Raw genomic sequence first — 20681 nt, forward strand, 5'->3', positions numbered from 1 at the left:
AACACGCTTTGTCATTAGAGCTGTCTATCTAAATCTATGACTTGTCCTACATTTCTAACTGCTATATACACAATGGTATACTATTTGATATACTGTATTTTTATGCTATTCGAGGTGTCATGGTTCTGTCAGAATGCATCTGTATGTCAACCATGTGTGAATTTAGTTCGAATGTGGCTGTGTCCCAAATGGCACCCTATTCCCTACGGTCTTTGGTCAAAAGTAGTGCACTATAAAGGAACTAGGGTGCCATTTGGGACATAGCCTCTGTCTCATGTTAAGTGTGTGTTTGCGAATGTAAAGCCATGTGTTTGTCCTCCTCAGACTGGGAGGCGAGGATCGATAGTCACGGTCGTATTTTCTTTGTCGATCACGTGAACCGGACCACCACGTGGCAGCGCCCCACCGGACCCCCCGCTCCCCAGGGCCTGACCCGCTCCAGCTCCATCCAACAGATGGAGCAGCTCAACCGCAGGTCTGTAATCATGTAGAGGCGCACACACACACACGTACATACACACCATGCTCATACACTCGCACACATATATGTGCGTACATATACGTACTCACACCTTCTCTCTCCCTCACACACTCAGGTGTACACACACTTTTGTAACTTCAATCCTCTACATTTCCTCTCTCTCCTTAACCCTTCACACCCTTTCCTCTTTTTCTCACACTGTCCTTCTTTCCCTCTTACTCTATTTCTGTCTGTCAGATATCAGAGCATCAGGAGGACGATGACCAGTGAGAGGTCTGAGGAGAACACAGTTGACCTCCCGCCAGAGCCCACAGAGAGTGACTTTCTACCCCAGACCATCCCTGGTGTGCTTGTACACTAACATTCATACACACACGCACTGATAACACACACGAGGTATGCACACATACTGTATGTGCGCGCATACAAGCGCACGCACAGACACACACACACACACACACACCCTTTCCAACATATATTTACCTCTAACAGTTTTTGTTTTGTCTGTTGTAGAGTACAGGAGAGAGAGCGCAGTGGGTCACTCCAGCTCTCGGTCGCGTCTCTCTCTGCTGCTCCAGTCCCCAAGCGCAAAGTTCCTGTGCAGCACAGACTTCTTCACCGTGCTGCATTCTAACCCTGTGAGTCTGGCTGCACAGGCGCTCAACTCTCACCTTTCACCTTCTTATGGATCTCCTTTGGTCCCTCAAGGTCACCCTTACCATGTCATATCTCTCAGTAGTTGATAATGATCAGCAAAGGTGTGTATGGTAAGGAAAGAGCTTCTTGGAGTGAACTGCTCTTTTCTCGTTTACTTCAAATGTTGCCTTCATCAGGTTAATTGATATATAAATATGAGCCATGCTACCTGGGTTTTCATTGATCATTCTTCCTTAATGTGTTTACTCACAGTAATAACCCCATTTACAGAAGAGCCCAGCATTTAATGTCCCTCTTTTGATGTCCTCATCAGTCTGTTCCCCCCCCCCCTCCCTCCCCAGAGTGCCTACAGCATGTTTACGAGCAACACCTGCCTGAAGCACATGATCAGTAAGGTGCGTCGGGACGCCCACCACTATGAGCGTTACCAGCACAATCGGGACCTGGTGGTCTTCCTCAACATGTTCACCAACAGCCAGCTGGAGCTACCCAGGGGCTGGGAGATGAAGCATGACCAGACTGGCAAGGTCTGGACCAGTGTGTGGGGGGTAGGGGTGTGTGTGAAGTGGGGTTGGGTGTAAGAGCAGGGAGTGTGTGGATATACAGTACCAGTCAAGAGTATGGACACCTACTCATTCCAGGGTTTTTATTTACTTGTATTGCTTGTATTATATTGTGGAATAGTAGTGAAGATATCAAAGCTATGAAATAACACATATGGAATCAAAAAAGTGTTAAACAAATCAATATATTTTAGATTCTTCAAAGTAGACACCCTTTTCCTTGATGATAGTTTTGCGCACACTTGGCATTCTCTCAACCAGCCTCATGAGGTCGTCACCTGAAAAGCATTGCAATTAACTTGTGTGCCTTGTTAAAAGTTAATTTGTGGAATTTCTTCACCTCCTAATGTGTTTGAGCCAATCAGTTGTGTTGTGACAAGGTAGGGGTGGTATATAGAAGATATCCCTATTTGGTAAAAGACCAAGTCCATATTATGGCATGAACCGCTCAAATAAACAAAGAGAAATTAGTCAAATCAAATTTTATTGGTACATCACATACACATGATTAGCAGATGTATTGCGGGTGTAGCAAAATGCTTGTGCTTCTAGCTCCGACAGTGCAGTGATATCTAACAAATTACACAACATATACCCAATGCACACAAATATAAGTAGGAATTAATTAAGGCTATATACATATGGATGAGCGATGTCAGAGCGGAACGGACTAATATTCTGTAGAATAGTATAGAAAACAATATATACATATGAGTAATGCAAGATATGTAAACATTAAGTGAATGAGATACCTTAGAATAGTATAGAAAACAGTATATACATATGAGATGAGTAATTCCAGATATGTAAACATTAAAGTGACTAGTGTTCTATTCCTTAAAATGGCCAGTGGTTTCTAGTCTATGCCTATAGGCAACAGCCTCTAATGTGCTAGTGATGGCTGTTTAACAGTCTGATGGCCTTGAGATGGAAGATGTTTTTCAGTCTCATGGTCCCAGCTTTTATGCACCTGTACTGACCTCACCTTCTGGATGATAGTGGGGTGAACAGGCAGTGGCTCGGGTGTCCTTGATCTTTTTGGTCTTCCTGTGACATTGGGTCCTGGAGGGTGGGTATTTTGCCCCCGGTAATGCGCTGGGCAGACCATACCACCCTCTGGAGAGCCTTGCGGTTGTGGGCATTGCAGTTTCCTCACCAGGCGGTGATACAGCCTGACAGGATGATTTCAATTGTGCATCTGTAAATGTTTGAGGGTTTTAGGTGACAAGCCAAAGTTCTTTAGCCTCCTGAGGTTGAAGAGGCTGTTGTGCCTTCTTCACCACACTGACTGTGTGGGTAGACCATTTCAGTTTGTCAGGGATGTTTGTCAGGGATGTAAGCTTTCCTGAAGTCCACGATCCTCTTGCTTTGTTGACGTTGAGTGAGAGGCTGATTTCCAGGCACCACATTCCCAGAGCCATCACCTATTCCCTGTTGGCGGTCTTGTCATTGTTGGTAATCAAGCCTACTACTGTTGTCGTGTGCAAACTTTATGATTGAGTTGGAGGCGTGCTTGGCCACGCAGTGATGGGTGAATAGGGAGTACAGGAGGAGGCTCAGCATGCACCCTTGTGGGGCCCCAGTGTTGAGGATCAGCGGAGTGGAGGTGATGTTTCCTACTTAGGTCCAGGACCCAGTTGCACAGGTTGGGGTTCAGACCGAGGGTACTATGGTGTTGAATGCTGTGCTATAGCCAATAAACAGCATTCTTACATAGGTATTCCTCTTGTCCAAATGGGATAGGGCAGTGTGCAGAGTGATGGCGATTGCATCGTCTGTGGATCTATTGGGGCGGTAAGCAAATTGAAGTGGGTGTAGGGTGGCAGGTAGGGTGGAGGTGATATAATCTTTGACTAGTCTCTGAAAGCACTTCATGATGACAGAGGTGAGTGCTATGGGGCGATAGTCATTAAGTTACCTTTGCCTTCTTGGGTCCAGGAACAATGGAACAATGGCCATCTTGAAGCATGTGAGGACAGCAGACTGGAATGGGGAGAGATCGAATATGTCTGTAAACACTCTAGCCAGCTGGTCTGCACATGCTTTGAGGACACAGCTAGGGGTGCCGTCTGGGCCCGGCAGCCTTGCGAGGGTTAGCACATTTTAAATGTTTTACTCTCATCTGCCACAGAGAAGAGCCCACAGCCCTTTGTAGCGGGCCAAGTCTGTGGCACTGTTATCCTCAAAGCGTGTGAAGAATGTGTTTAGCCTATCCAGAAGCGAGACGTCGGTTTCGGCGATGTGGCTGGTTTTCCTTTTGTAGTCCGTGATTGTCTGTAGTCCCTGCTACATACGTCTCGGGTCTGAGCCGTTAAATTGCGACTCCACTTTATCTCTATACTGACATTTAGCTTGTTTGGTTGCCTTGCGGAGTGAATAACTACACTGTTTATATTCTGCCATATTACCGATTGCCTTGCCATGGTTAAATGCGGTGGTTCACACTTTCAGTTTTGCATGAATGCTTCCATATATCCACGGTTTCTGGTTGGGGTAGGTTTTAATAGTCATTGGGTACTACATCTCCTATACACTTCCTTATAAACTCCGTCTCCGTATATGCATCTAGATTATTTTCTCACAAGCTACCTGGAACATATCCCAGTCCACTTGATCAAAACAATCCTGAAGCATAGATTCCGATTGGTCAGACCAGCGTTGAATAGTACGAAGCATGGGTACTTCCTGTTTGAGTTTCTGCCTATAGGACTGGAGGAGCAAGATGGAGATGTGGACTGATTTGCCGTAAGAAGGGCGGGGGAGGGCCTTTTAAGCATTCAGGAAGTTTGAATAGCAATGTTTGAGTCTTAGTAGCTCAGGTAGGACAGTCAGCATGTTGATAGAACCTTGGCAGCCTCGTCCTCAGATGTGCTTTGTTAAAATCCTCAGCTACAATAAATGCAGCCTCGGGTTATGTGATTTCCAGTTTGCATAAAGTCCAGTGAAGTTCTTTGAGGGCCTACGAGGTTTCGGTATGAGTGTGCACTCAAATGGATGTAAACGGCCATGGTGATGACGGAGGAGAATTCTCTTGGGAGATAATATGGTCAACATTTAATCGTGAGGTATTCTAGGTTGGGTGAACAAAAGGACTTGAGTTCCTGTATGTTCCTAGAATTACACCATGAGTCATTAATCATGAAACACACCCCACTGCCCTTCTGCTTCCCAAAGATATTTATTCCTGTCTGTGCGATGTAGTGAGAATCCTGCTGGGTTTACGGACTCCGACAGTGTCCCGAGAGAGCCATGTTTCCGTGAATCAAAGTACGCAATGTTTCTCTGGATAGAAATCCTTCCTCTAAGCTCAACTTTTTTTAAATCCAAAGACCGAACATTAGCGAGTTAAATACTCAGAAGTGGTGGATGGTGTGCGCGCCTCCTAGGTCAAACCAGCAGGCCGCGTCGAGTGCCTCTCCTCCGCCGGTGACGTTCTGTGTCGGCCTCTGGAATAAGTTAAATTGTTCTGGGGAGAATGAACAAAGGATCTGCTCCAGGGAAGTCTGGTAGTTCTGGTAGAGTCGGCACTCTAATATCCAATAGTTCTTCCCGGCTGTATGTAATGACAACATTTCCTGAGCTAATAATGTAAAAAAAACTAAATACTGCATTTTCCTAAGAGCTAGTCACAATGCTGCCATCTCCATCAATGCCATCTTTGTCGAGCAGTCCATCATTACTTTGAGACATGAAGGTCAGTCAATCCGGAACATTTCAAGACCTTTGACATTTTCTTCAATTGCAGTCGCCAAAACCATCAAGCTCTATGGTGAAACTGGCTCTCATTAGGACTGCCAAAGGAAAGGAAGACCCAGAGTTACCTCTGCTGCAGAGGATAACTTCATTAGAGTTGCCAGCCTCAGAATTTGCAGCCAAAATAAATTCTTCAGAGTTCATCTCAACATCAACTGTTCAGAGGAGACTGCGTGAATCAGGCCTTCATGGTAGAATTGCTGCAAAGAAACCACTACTAAAGGACACCAGTAAGACCAGACTTGCTTGGTTCAAAAAACACGAGCAATGGACATTAGACTCGTGGAAATCTGTCCTTTTGGACCAGATTTGAAATTTTTGGTTCCCACTGCCGTGTCTTTGTGAGATGCCGAGTAGGTGAACATATGATCTCCACATGTTTGGTACCCACCGCGAAGCATGGAGGTGTGGGGGTGCTTTGCTGGTGACACTGATTTATTTAGAATTCAAGGCACCCTTAACGAGCATGGCTACCACAGCATTCTGCAGCGATACACCATCCCATCTGGTTTAGGCTTAGTGAGGCTGTCATTTGTTTTTCTACAGGACAATGACCCAACACACCTCCAGGCTGTGTAAGGGCTATTTGACCAAGGAGAGTGATGGAGTGCTGCATCAGATGACCTGGCCTCCACAATCATCTGACCTCAACCCAATTGAGATAGTTTGGGATCAGTTGGATTGCAGAATGAAGGAAACGCAGCCAACAAGTGCCCTACATATGTGGGAACTCCTTCAAGACTGTTGGAAAAGCATTCCAGGTGAATCTGGTTGAGAGAATCCCTAGAGTGTGCAAAGCTGTCAAGGCAAACAGTAAAAATAAATAACCCTTGAATGAGTAGGTGTGTCCAAACTTTTGACTGGAACTGTGTGTACAGTACACCTTTATAAAATGTAATTTGTTTATCTATCTTAATGTAAGTGGCTGGCTGTGTTTCTCCACAGCCCTTCTTTGTGGATCACAACTGTCGCTCCACAACCTTCATCGACCCGCGGCTCCCCCTCCAGAGTGCACACTCAACTAGCCTGCTGGCCCACCGACAGCACCTTAACCGCCAACGCAGCCACAGCGCAGGCGAGGTGAGACTACTGCTAAATTCCCTTAGGCGACTCAAAACATGGTCAGACCGGACAGCATGCAAACTAGTGGACTACCCTACAGTACAGGTGGCTTGGCAGCTTGCCTGGCTAGCTGGTTTGAAGAACATGCTAGCTTACACATCCAAAATAGACAATAATGCCAAAGTATTGCCAAATGGACTTGACTAAAATGTGTGTCCCTTATGTTGCAGGTTGTAGATGACATGCGACACTCCAGCCCACCTGTCGTGCCCTGCCCCTCCAGCACCTTCAGTGGGTCCACTCGCAATCAGGACCTGGTGCCTGTGGGTGAGTACACTGGCTTATACACACACACACACACACGCCGGTGCACGCACACATGCAGTTACAGACCCAGGAATGTTGATATTGACACAGGTCTCTCCCCAGCCTACAACGACAAGATTGTGGCGTTTCTACGGCAACCCAACATCATTGAGATCCTGCAGGAGAGGCAGCCAGAGCTCGTCAGGAACCACTCACTCAAGTAGGTCACCCCAATCACCATGGGAACCATTTAACCAGATATTTAACCTTTAATCCTAACCCTCTAAGTGTATTATGTTTGTGCCATACAGCAGTATCACAAATGTTAACCTGTGTGTGTCTGCAGGGAAAGGTTACAGTTCATTCGCAGTGAGGGTGTTTCTGGGCTTGCTCGTCTCTCTAGCGATGCTGATCTAGTCATTTTGCTCAGGTGTGTCTTCTGGGGGTTAATGTCTGTTTGTGATTTGTGTGTGTTTGTGTGTGCGAGATGGTATTGCATGTGTGTGTGACTGTATGTTTGTGAGTATTGTGTTTGTTAGTGTGCTTGTGATAAGTGTGTGTGTGTTATTAAGCACCCCTCTCTCCCTCAGCCTGTTTGAAGAGGAGGTTATGTCCTATGTGCCACCTCATGCCTTACTGCACCCCAGCTACTGCTCCTCCCCTCAGAGCTCCCCCGGTGAGAACACACATGCAAAGCCGCGTGCGCACACACTTTCTCCTCATGCCTTTTCTTCCCATAGCTTTGCTTTTTATCCAAACTATCCATCCTAACCAGGGCAAGACAGTGAGAATAAGCCTTGAGCCGTAGAAGTTGCTTTTAGCGCTCTCAATCAGTAAAGTGAAGTGTTTCATATGAACTAATTATATTCTAATGAAAGTTGTAATAATGAGATACACGATTTTCTGATGAACTTATGTATTTTTTTGTCTATTTTTCATCTTCCTCCTCTCTGCTCTTCCTTTTCTGCCCCCCTCTCAGGTACTCAGCGGGCGAATGCACGCGCCCCTGCCCCTTACAAACGTGACTTTGAGGCCAAACTGAGAAACTTCTATCGCAAGCTGGAGACGAAAGGCTATGGCCAGGGACCTGGGAAAGTCAAGTGAGTACTGTTGCTGTTTGACGACGTGTTTCAACAGGTTCAGAGAACAGATAAATATCAGCCGTATAATAATCTTAAACTGTGTGTATGTGTGGTGTGCACGTTCGTGACTGTGTGTTTCTCCTTCCAGATTGATCATTCGTAGAGATCACCTATTGGAGGATGCCTTCAATCAGATAATGTGCTACTCCCGCAAAGACCTGCAGAGGAGTAAGCTCTACGTCAGCTTTGTGGGCGAGGAAGGGTGAGTGTTTGGGTTTAGGTATTTCATATATGCTACACATTTCCTTATGTTTGCTCATATGCATCGGTTGTTATGTCAAGGTCCGATAGGTGGGTGCTTATATTTCTCCTGTGTTTTACAAGTGTGTTGGTGTCAAATGGAAATGTGTTTTTTTTTGCATTTCCCAACCCCCCCTGAGACACCTTCAGCGAGTGGAGTCACGGCCAGGGATCAGGCATTATTGACGGTGACCCTGGAGCAATTAGGGTTAAGTGCCTTGCTCAAGGGCAGATTGACAGACCGCCTTGTCGGCTCTGGGATTCGAACCAGCAACCTTTCCATTGCTGGCCCAACGCTCTAAACTCTAGCCCACCGCTGTGTAAGTTGTGTATTTTTCATAATCTTAATATATGGTTTACAAACGTCTGTTGTGTGTCTCATAGGCTGGACTACAGCGGCCCCTCGAGGGAGTTCTTCTTCCTGGTGTCGAGGGAGCTGTTTAACCCTTACTACGGCCTGTTTGAGTACTCCGCCAACGACACCTACACTGTGCAGATCAGCCCCATGTCTGCCTTCGTGGACAACCATCACGAGTGGTGAGTGACAAGTTTACATTACAATGATATGGATGGTGAGTGGGTGGATGGATATAGGAAGACAGACAGACATGCTGGACAGATCTACTGAAGGTAAAATAAAGAACAAAGACACAAAAACCCATAACATCTGACTTGTCATCATAAACACACTGCACTGTACACCTAGCAGTGATGTTGCTCTGTGTTCCAGGTTCCGTTTCAGTGGGCGTATCCTGGGCCTGGCTCTGATCCACCAGTATCTGCTGGATGCCTTCTTTACCCGCCCGTTCTACAAGGGCCTGCTGCGCATGTGAGTGTCTCAATCAGGCCCCCAGCCAGCAGCTGGCTAGGGCTGCTATTGTCATGAACACGCATTGTTAATAGGTTTTAGAAAAACAACCACAATGTCAAATAGCGAGTAATGCTTTAACGTAAAATATTTTATACAAAACTACTGACCTGGTGGAAGGTGAACCGACAGAAGTTGATTAAATGGATTTGGCATTAATAATTCAGTTACCATGCTTTTATTAAGTGGTTGATATACACTCTGGATAAGCACATTCTAAATGACTGAAATGTAAGACTTATTCATCGTAGAGTTAGGAGTTCAATCTTTGACCTCTATTTACCCTTGTTCTCCTCTTGTTGACCTTTGACCCCTGCAGCCCGTGTGACCTGAGTGACCTGGAGTTCCTGGATGAGGAGTTCCACCAGAGTTTACAGTGGATGAAGGACAATGACATCGAGGACATGCTGGACCTCACCTTTACCGTCAACGAGGAGGTCTTTGGACAGGTGTGTGTATGCATGATTGTTTTAATTAATATATTGTATGCATCTTCAATGGTTTTTAGACTAAATACACTGCCCTGCATTTGATATTTGACTGTTTGTTGCAATGTGCTGTACTTGTGGCTGAATCCTAACTTCTACTTAAGTCACATTTTTGCTTAGTCATGCATTGATGTCAATGGGAAGGTAGGATTCACCTATCAGTCATTTTAGCTAACATTCCACTCCTTGCCCCTCCTGTCATTTGCCAAAGAGACTGGCCTGTCAGCAATCTCAACGTGCAGCTTGATTTCCACCAGAGTTGCTCGTTGGTTGTTGGAAATAACACTTTCCATGACAATACGTGGGGCCTCAAAATTAGAATTATACATATGTCGCATCTTAATGTCACCCCTTTCGTCGCAGGAGGAAAATAATCCTTCAGCAGCAGGATTTGAATGAATATAGAATGTTTAGAGTCGCTTCTGGGGGCAGCTGAAAGCAGTGTTTGTAGGCTACAGTGGGTCTCGTGGGAATTCTTATATTTGTAAGGGGTAGATGTATTTTTCATTAGGGGTAAAACAGTTGTTTTATTGTATGAATTGTTTATTAATTGCTTTATTTTATTTTCAAGGAAAGCAATAGGTCGAATAAATGATTGGTTGCCTGTGTGGTCTAGCTGTTATAGCAGCTGACCCCGGCACACATATGCCAGAGTTGGCATGGTTGGCCCTTTGAATTTTTGGAGGAACTAGTACTTTTCTAGTTACTCTCTGTGGGTTGTACTCATACTCAAGTAATTTCTGAAGGAAGTAACCTACTTTTCTACTCCTTGACATTTTACCAAATCACTTCAGTTACATTAGATTTTAGTGGTGCAATGGATCACAAAACTCAGGGATCGGATCGCGGTTTTAACTTACGGATCGGTTCATTGTTCGGATCAGCGGGAGAAAAATAGAACTTTGCTTTCCATTTATTACTTAAAGTACACTTAAAGCAAGGAACTTTTTAATGTTTAAATACAAATTTAAAATAAAATATTCTGTTCTCAATTGTTAAATTAAAGTGCAATAATGAGGCATGATACCTTCTTCCTTTGGACAATAGTGAATGGAAAAAATAGCCTGTGTCAACATAAAAAAAAAGTTGAGATAAAGCAAAGCAAACCTGAGCTTATAACTTACAATAAAACATTTTTAAAAGAGGAGGATGTCTGGGGAGATGGTAGACCTCTTTGCAGTCACTATGTTCCCTGCTGTGGAGAACATCCTCTCACTAGGAACTGAAGTGCCAGGCACAGCCAGGTAGCATCTTGCTATCATGGCAATGTGAGTGTATTTACACTCATTGCTTTTCTACCATGCCAGTGGATCACCCTCCACTGGAATGCCACTTACTGCTTTGTAGGATGCCACCTCCTCTTTGATGGTGTTTGCAACGTCTTGCCCGTGTCCTTGCTCGCAAAGGTCTCCCCGAAAAGCTCCTTTATGGCCAAATTATTTTGTGGAGGAGATGCCTATTCTGTGAGTATGCTCCTGTCAGTTATGTGGCTTGATCCTGCAGAAAAAATGACTTGCTCTATTAAATTAATTATTTATTTTCATATTTCATAGAACTATAATTGTGGCAATAACATTTAAAAGCCAGTATTATTCAAAATCAAAAGTGGATGATTCTAATAGCAATAGCATAGACGTAGAATAGACTGCAGTATATTTATTAACAAATTCACACTTTATTTATTTTACTTCTTCAGTAGCCACAATCTCAGTGGTGAGATCACTGTATGTCCTCTGGCGTAGGGCAGGGTCTAGGTAAGACAGGGACTTGAACCTTGGATCCAGTGCAGTAGATCTATGAAGGTAGTCCTGTACATTAGGGGGTTTTCTGGGGTTCCGATCCTCTCTAATGGCTGCCTTGGCATCTCTTGTGATGTCTTCCTCACTTGTGACCATGGATTGTACAGTGGTTCCTTATTTTAAAAGTTGCGAGCTTGCACCGCAGGACTTACAGGTACCCAGTGTCACAGCTTCATTTCTCCAGACCACCACAAGGGAGAGTTCGAGCACTCATTATGCATTTGGATCCCAAAGGTTTTTAAATGGTTTTCATAATGAGTGGCTCGAATGATGAATTTTGACCCTTGTCTTGTGGCGTTCTTCAACAAAGATGGCTGACAAAACATTATGGTGGAACCAGATGTAAGTTGTTATAACGCCATAACGAGTCAGGCAAAAAAAATAGAATTGAGAGGAATATGTTAATGTAGAGACAAAGGTTTGTACTTATTTTGTCATACAATTAATTTATGAAAATCGCTATTAAGCGAGTTATCTGACTAGCTAACATTAACCAGCTAGCTAGTGTTAGGATAATTAATGTGTTTAATGTTTTAGGGACTCCTGAGAACCAACAAACCAGGCTGTCGTCTTGTGGAACAGTGGATGTGCAGAATCTAGCTAGCTAAAGCATTTACTGGAAATTGGTTGTGCAATTGTGTAAGCTTGCCTTGCAATGCAGCTGAAGTAACATAGCTATGTTAGCTAACTATTTACTTGCTTATTGTGTAGTGGAGGATAAAAGTAATTGTATGCCTATGGATGTGTAGCTAGCCGATCTGTCTACGTTAGGTTCTGAATTAATATTCATAGTTATAGCACTCATTATGCATTTGGGTCCCAAGATTTTGATATTCATCGAGTGGTTCCAATGACGAATTTCACACGGGCCATCCATCCCTGGTGACTTCAGCAAAGATGGCTGACAAAACATTTCGGGGAAGATCATTTAAGTAATTATAACGTCATAACGAGTCAAGCAAAAAAAATACAATTGAGAGGGATATGTTAGTTAATGTAGAGTCAAAAAGTTCATTTACGAAAATCGCTATTTAGCAAGTTTTTTTCCCAGCCATATCCAATACCAGGTGGATCAAACTCATTCATTACAGCGAGCAGGTTTCAAACTGTAATGAACTTCGTCTGTTGTTTGAAGTGAGTCAGACCGAAATGCAGCGTGTAGGTTACTCATGACTTTAATGAAGAAAATAGCGGTACATGAAATAACTGAAAATACGAAAACAACAAACGAGTGAAACTAATACAGCCTATCTGGTGACTAACACAGAGACAGGTACAATCGGCCACGAAATACAACGCGCACTCAGGCTGCCTAAATACGGTTCCCAATCCGAGACAACGAGAATCAGCTGACTCCAATTAGGAATCGCCTCAGGCAGCCAAGCCTAACTAGACACACCCCTACTAATACACACTCCCAATTAATACAAACCCCAATACGAAATACAACATATAAACCCATGTCACACCCTGGCCTACCCAAACATATAACAAAAACACAATATACAATGACCAAGGCGTGACAGAACCCCCCCCCCTAAGGTGCGGACTCCGGGACGCACCTCAAGAGCATAGGGAGGGTCCGGGTGGGCGTCTGTCCATGGTGGCGGTTCTGGCTCGGGACGTGGACCCCACTCCATAAATGTCCTAGTTCCTCCCCTTCGCGTCCTAGGATAATCCACCTTCTCCGCCGACCATGGCCTAATAGTCCTCACCCTATTCCCCACATAACTGAGGGGCAGCTCGGGACCGAGGGGCAGCTCGGGACAGAGGGGCAGCTCGGGACAGAGGGGCGGCTCGGGACAGAGGGGCAGCTCGGGACAGAGGGGCAGCTCGGGACAGAGGGGCAGCTCGGGACAGAGGGGCAGCTCGGGACAGAGGGGCAACTCGGGACAGAGGGGCAGCTCGGGACAGAGGGGAAGCCCGGTACTGAGGGGAAGCCCGGTACTGAGAGGGAGCCCAGTACAGAGAGGAAGCCTAGTACTGAGAGGAAGCTCAGGCAGGTAGTAGGCTCCGGTAAATCCTGGCTGGCTGGTGGACCTGGATGATTCAGGTTGTCTGGCCGATCTAGAAGATCTTGGCAGACTGGCACTTCTGGCGGATCCTGGCAGACTGGCACTTCTGGCGGATCCTGGCAGACTGGTGACGCTGGGCCGACTGGCGGCGCTGGGCAGACAGGAGACTCCGGCAGCGCAGGAGAGGAGAAAGGCTCTGGCTGAGCTGAACAGGCGGGAGACTCCAACAGCGCAGGAGAGGAGAAAAGCTCTGGCTGCGCTAAACAGGCGAGGCGCACTGGACGCGCTGGGCCGACTGGGAGCACTGGTGGCGCTGGACAGACAGGAGACTCCGGCAGTGCAGGAGAGGAGAAAGGCTCTGGCTGCACTGAACAAGCGAGGCGCACTGGACGCGCTGGGCCGACTGGAAGCACTGGTGGCGCTGGGCAGACAGGAGACTCCGGCAGCGCAGGAGGGGAGAAAAGCACTGGCTGCGCTGAACAGGCGAGGCGCACTGGATGCCTGGTGCGTGGTGCTGGAACTGGTGGTACTGGCGCGAGGACACGCACAGGAAGCCTGGTGCGGGGAGCTGCTACCGGAGGACTGGTGTGTAGAGGTGGCTCTGGATAGACCGGACCGTGCAGGCGCACTAGAGCTCTTGAGCACCGAGCCTGCCCAAGCTTACCTGGCTCGATGCCCACTCTAGCCCGGCCAATAGGAAGAGCTGGTATGTGCCTCACCGGGCTATGCTCCTGCACTGAAAACACCGTGCGCTCCATAGCATAACACGGTGCATGCCCGGTCTCTCTAGCCCAACGGTGAGCACAGGGAGTATGCGCAGGTCTCCTACCTGACATAACTATTCTCCCTTCTAGCTCCCCCCCAATAATTTTTTTGGGCTGTTTTTCTGGTTTCCTTGCCAACCGTGTTCCCTCGTATCGTCGGCTCCTATTTCCCGCTGCCTCTGCTCTCCTTAGTGCCTCCACCTGTTCCCATGGGAGGCGATCTCTACCGGCCAATATCTCCTCCCAAGTGTAACAACCTTTACCATCCAACACGTCTTCCCATGTCCATTCTCCAAATAGTTCATCCTCCCTTTGCTGCTCCAGCTGTCGCTGCCTGTTTAAACTAGCACCTCTCCGTTTTTTTCCGGCGTGTCTTTTTCGTTGATTCGATTTGCCGGTAGCCCTCCTCGCATTGCTGTAGGGAATCCCAGGCGGGCTCCTGCACTCGCACTGGGTCGGCCGCCCACCTGTCGATTTCTTCCCACGTCGTATAATCCTTGCTTCTGTTGTCCATAACGTCCACCTTCAGATCCTGCCAGTTCACACGCTGCTCGGTCTGTGAATCGTGGTGGACGATTCTGTAATGAACTTCGTCTGTTGTTTGAAGTGAGTCAGACCGAAATGCAGCGTGTAGGTTACTCATGACTTTAATGAAGAAAATAGCAGTACATGAAATAACTGAAAATACGAAAACAACAAACGAGTGAAACTAATACAGCCTATCTGGTGACTAACACAGAGACAGGTACAATCGCCCACGAAATACAACGCGCACTCAGGCTGCCTAAATACGGTTCCCAATCCGAGACAACGAGAATCAGCTGACTCCAATTAGGAATCGCCTCAGGCAGCCAAGCCTAACTAGACACACCCCTACTAATACACACTCCCAATTAATACAAACCCCAATACGAAATACAACATATAAACCCATGTCACACCCTGGCCTACCCAAACATATAACAAAAACACAAGATACAATGACCAAGGCGTGACACAAACCCTCAACATTGTAGCCTGAAGTCCAACTGTAACGGCTCTCCTCTTCGTCTGATGATGAGGAATAGGAATCATCGGACCAACATGCAGCGTGGTAAGTGTTCATAGTAAATTTAATTCAATAAACTGAATACTGAATGACAAAAAAAGGGAGTGAACGACAAAACAGTCCTGTAAGGTGAAAAAACAGGAAACAACTACCCACAAACCCAGGTGGGAACAGGCTACCTAAGTATGGTCCTCAATCAGAGACAACGATTGACAGCTGCCTCTGATTTGGAACCATACCAGGCAAAAACATAGAATGCCCACCCCAATTTACGTCCTGACCAAACCAAAATAGAGACATAAAAAGGAACTAAGGTCAGGACGTGACACCAGCATGCTATCGACTGTGCCCAAATGTATTAATTGGGGTTGGGGCCGATTGTGGCTAAAAACACTATCAATTGGAATCTTTAACATGGAAAGGGGGAAAAGTATTATGATTCGTTATGGTGGAAAATACTTATTTTCCACCATAATTTGCAAATAAATTCGTTAAAAATCCTACAATGTGATTTTTCTGGATTTGTTTTCTTCTCATTTTGTCTGTCATAGTTGAAGTGTACCTATGATGAAAATTGCAGGACTCTCATCTTTTTAAGTTGGAGAACTTGCACAATTGGTGGCTGACTAAATACTTTTTTGCCCCACTGTATATAAAATAACTTAGCCTACCTCAGCAAGTTATGAGGCTTAACAGCCTAGTAGAAGTAGGATTTTTTTTTTAGGCCTTAGAATCCTACATAAAACAATTTAAAGAAAAAAAGGCTGCACGTTCAAACTAAAAAGAGAGCACACATTTGTAATTCCCAAAGTCTAAAAGTAATTGGAAAGGTAGATACAAATGACGTGACATTGTGGTTATAGTAAAGAATGTAGCCCATCATGCAAATTAGTCCTATTAGCAGGACAATATACTTTTTTATCCAGATGGTCATTGCAAACTTCAGACGGGCCTGGACATGCGCTGGCTTGAGCAGGGGGACCTTGCGTGCGCTGCAGGATTTTAATCCAAGACGGCATGGTGTGTTACTAATGGTTTTCTTTGAGACTGTGGTCCCAGCTCTCGTCAGGTCATTGACCAGGTCCTGCTGTGTAGTTCTTGGCTGATCCCTCACCTTCCTCATGATCATTGATGCCCCACAAGGTGAGATCTTGCATGGAGCCCCAGACCGAGGAAGATTGACCGTCATCTTGAACTTCTTACATTTTCTAATAATTGCGCCAACAATTGTTGCCTTCTCACCAAGCTGCTTGCCTATTGTCCTGTAGCCCATCCCAGCCTTGTGCAGGTCTACAATTTTATGCCTGATGTCCTTACACAGTTCTCTGGTCTTGGCCATTGTGGAGAGGTTGGAGTCTGAGTGTGTGGACAGGTGTCTTTTATACAGGTAACGAGTTCAAACAGGTGCAGTTAATACAGGTAATGAGTGGAGAACAGGGGGCTTCTTGAAGAAAAAACTAACAGGTCTGTGAGAGCCGGAATTCTTACTGGTTGGTAGGTGATCAAATACTTATGTCATGCAATAAACTGCAAATTCATTGCTTAAAAATCATACAATGTGCTTTTCTGGATTTTTTGTTTTAGATTCCGTCTCTCACAGTTGAAGTGTACCTATGATAAAAATTACAGACCTCTACATGCTTTGTAAGTAGGAAACACTGCCGATTTTGCAGGTTATCAAATACTTGTTCTCCCCACTGTGTTGACTGAATATAACCAAGTGACATCTGCTAAATAATCAAGTTAGGTTTCTCCGGAAATAAATAATTCTAAATAACTGACTATATACAAATTAGTAAGAATGTCTCACCCCATGTTCAAGAATTGCCCTTTTCTCGCTCACTCTCGGTGAAATGAAAACAAAATCTCAAATAGCGTTACTTTTTATCAAAGCTATCATTAATTACTTTAGAATTATAGAAAAGCCCCTTAGGATCTGTGAGAATATCTGAGAATCCTCTAAATGTAATTATTGGCGGAGAGTCACATCATTTAAAAAATATATTTTTAAATATACTGTTAAATGGTGTAGGTCTTATTTATTTAAAGAGCCCATCATGCAAATGTTTCCTATTAGCAGGACAATATACTTTTTATAATGGCTACTGTTGTGGAAATCCCTCAACTTGCAATGTATTTGATGCTTAAGTACTCTAAAGTGTTACATTTATAACTCAAAACAGCAGCACAGTATTTCTTCATCTATCTTTATGCTTTCGTTAATAACATTTTAAAAAGGACATTCAAATTATATTTATATTTCACTTAATCGCAATATTTGGGTATTGGTTAGACAAGAATTCGAAAATTAGGGTGCAGAAATGTTATGCTCATAGTGTAACCTTTATTTAACTAGGCAAGTCAGTTACGAACTAAAGGACAGCGTAGCCCAGTACTGTACTGCCGACCGTCATTTTCCGTTTCAGCAAGTACCAGTCAAAAGTTTGGACACACCTACTCATTCCAGGATTTTTCTATATTAAAAAAAACTATTTCCTACATTGTAGAATAATAGTGAAGACATCACAACTATGAAATAACAACACATATGGAATCAGTTAAGAACAAATTCCTATTTACGTGAACAGCCTACTCCTTCCACCCGGTCTCCCGTCCACAGGACACAGGGATTCTTTAGCTAAATAGCCCAGTACTGTACTGCCTACCGTCACATTGTACAGCACCATATTTTCCGTTCCATTCTAACAGAAACCCAGAGGGTTTTTCATGGAATAAAAACACCATAATATTAATCCAATTAATTAAGCAAGTACCAGTCAAAAGTTTGGACACTTACTCATTGTACTCATTCTACATTGTTTGGACACATTGTAGAATAATAGTGAAGACATCACACCGGACATAACACCGGTCTCACGCGTACCCCGCATGCTGTAGTATAGACATGGCCTACTCTCCCTTATGTAAGGAATTAGCCATGTTTACTACAGTATTTATTGTAAACTGCACAGTAGCCTAATAAACACATTTATTTAATACAATAATGATTTTCTTTCAAAATGCTATTTCAAAGTTGATTTTAGTTATGGATCCACAACGAATTACTATGGGAATAAATATCACTGACTTACAGAAATATTGAAATGAAGTTGTCTAATGATGACAAACAATTTAGAATCCTCCGATCCTGTAGTCTACTCCCGACGTCACGTTGTACAACGCCATAGATACCTTGAGGGTTTTGTTTTTCTCTGAATAGAAACACCATAATTTTAATCAAATTAATTAAGCCAAATTTCTTAATCAACCTCATACTATACAAAAAAGGTTTTAAATTCTCTGTTAACCTCATAGTCCGATCCATCCCGCATGCGGTCGCATTACTACAGCCTCAAGCTCATTACCATAACGCAACGTTAGCGATTTCTAAAAATCGCAAATGAAATGAAATAAATATTCCTGCTCTCAAGCTTATCCTTTTCTTAACAATCCTGTCGTCTCAGATTTTCAAAATATGCTTTAGAACCAGAGAAAATCAATAATTTGTGTAAGAGTGGTGATAGCTAGCTTAGCATTTAGCGTTAGCATTTAGCACGCAACATATTCACAAAAACCAGCAAAGGGATCAAATAAAATAATTTACCTTTGAAGAACTTCAGATGTTTCAATGAGGAGACTCTCAGTTACATAGCAGATGTCCAGTTTTTCCTGAAAGATGCTTGTGTAGGACACATCGTTCCGTTTTGTTACTATGCATTTGGCTACCGAAACTAACCGAAAATTCAGTCACCTACACGTCGAACTTTTTTCCGAATTAACTCCATAATATCGACTGAAACATGGAAAACGTTGTTTGAATCAATCCTCAAGGTGTTTTGTCATATATCTCTTCATTGAAATGCCGTTCCTGGAAGCCTGCATTGTTCTCAGATTCGGATGGAAAAATACTGGTAGGTGACTTTTGCGCACCAATTTCCACGCAGACACCGTGCGGGACACTTGGCAATTGTAGTCTCTTATGGTCAATCTTCCAATGATATGCCTACAAATACGTCACAATGCTGCAGACACCTTGGGGAAACGCTAGAAAGTGTCCGTTCATTCCTGTCACATTCACAGCCATATAAGGCGATCATGGAAAACCTACCTTCAGAAATCCTGTTGATTTACTGGTCGCTCAAACATCTTGGTTTTGCCTGAAGCTTTTGTTATAAGGCACTCACAGTGAAAATCTTTGCAGTTCTGGAAACGTCAGAGTGTCTTCTTTCCAAAGCTATTCCAAGCATAGTCGAGCATCTTTTCGTGACAAAATATTGCGCTTAAAACGGGCACGTGTTTTTATCCAAAAATGAAATACTGCCCCTATAGGACTAACAGGTTAATGCCTATACGGAATACTATCAAATGCTTCTCAAAGATCCCCTCTGCTGGTCAAACTAGCAATTACTTGCAGTAACAGAAAAAATGGCTGAGAATTAAATGACGTGCCACAGAAAGCTGAGGCAGCACGCTAGGTGTGCCCCAACTTTTAAAGGGGGAACCACTGTAGAATCCTTGTTTTCAGAGGTAGGATCATGGACACAGACGGTGCAGTTTCAGTGCTCAATTTGGATCTTTTCCTGTTCACAAAGATCTGGCATGATCTGCGAGGGGATTTCGTAGCATGGCTCAAACATTTTAACAATATTTTTAAGCCTTTTTGTTTTCCACAACAGAGTGTGGTCTTATGTTTGCAGCGATTAAACATCCCAATAGATTTGGTGATGGCTTCAGCCTGATCTGTTGCTGCAGCAAAGGGCCCCTCAGTTGCATGCTCAGTCACCTCCTGTACTCCCTGTTCACTCATGAAAGCACTGCCAGGCACGACTCCAACACCATCATTAAGTTTGCTGATGACACAAGTCGTAGGTCTGATCATCAACAACGATGAGACAGCCTATAGGGAGGTCAGAGACCTGACCATGTGGCGCAAGGACAACCACCTCTCCCTTAATGTGAGCAAGACAAAGGAGATGATTGTGGACTACAGGAAAAGGAGGACTGAGCATGCCCCCATTCTCATCGACGGGGCTGTAGTGGAGCAGGTTGAGCGCTTCAAGTTCCTTGGTGTCCACGTCCCCAACAAACTGACATGGTCCAAGCACACCAAGACCGTCGTGGAGACGGCACAACAAAACCCATCAGGAGACTGAAAAGATTTGGCATGGGTCCTCAGATGCTCAAAAAGTTATACAGCTGCACCATCGAGTGCATCCTGATCGGTTGAATGACTGCCTGGCAGAGGTGGGACAAAGTCATTGTTTTACAAGTCACAAGTAAGACTCAAGTCCCAAGTCGAGTTCTAAACAAGTCATAATGTGCTCTTCACCAACTGTAGTGCCATTTCATATTTTTAACAAGAGTAATAGCATATTACATTTATGCAAATCATGAATGCTTTAAAAAAAATATATATATTTATACTTTCCGAATAAACTTTGTATTTCCATGAAAATACATGGGTAACCAAGAGAAAGACCCCCCTTCCCCCATAG

The 20681-nt window shown here is 44.4% G+C and overlaps 1 protein-coding gene across 1 annotated transcript in view; it reads left to right on the top strand.

Annotated features, from left to right (window-relative positions):
* Positions 1-20681, top strand: part of LOC124043761 (E3 ubiquitin-protein ligase HECW2-like) — an 88848-nt gene that overhangs the window by 39254 nt on the left and 28913 nt on the right. The window contains exons 12-25 of the mRNA XM_046362693.1: positions 325-475; positions 719-825; positions 995-1119; positions 1480-1665; positions 6400-6534; positions 6747-6843; positions 6946-7042; positions 7169-7252; positions 7413-7498; positions 7802-7922; positions 8053-8166; positions 8589-8741; positions 8935-9033; positions 9392-9521. Coding sequence (XP_046218649.1) covers positions 325-475; positions 719-825; positions 995-1119; positions 1480-1665; positions 6400-6534; positions 6747-6843; positions 6946-7042; positions 7169-7252; positions 7413-7498; positions 7802-7922; positions 8053-8166; positions 8589-8741; positions 8935-9033; positions 9392-9521 — 1685 coding nt within the window. The remainder of the gene's footprint in view (positions 1-324; positions 476-718; positions 826-994; positions 1120-1479; positions 1666-6399; positions 6535-6746; positions 6844-6945; positions 7043-7168; positions 7253-7412; positions 7499-7801; positions 7923-8052; positions 8167-8588; positions 8742-8934; positions 9034-9391; positions 9522-20681) is intronic.

The sequence above is a fragment of the Oncorhynchus gorbuscha genome, linkage group LG09, assembly GCF_021184085.1.
Source record: "Oncorhynchus gorbuscha isolate QuinsamMale2020 ecotype Even-year linkage group LG09, OgorEven_v1.0, whole genome shotgun sequence".
In the NCBI taxonomy this organism is placed as follows: Eukaryota; Metazoa; Chordata; class Actinopteri; order Salmoniformes; family Salmonidae; genus Oncorhynchus; species Oncorhynchus gorbuscha.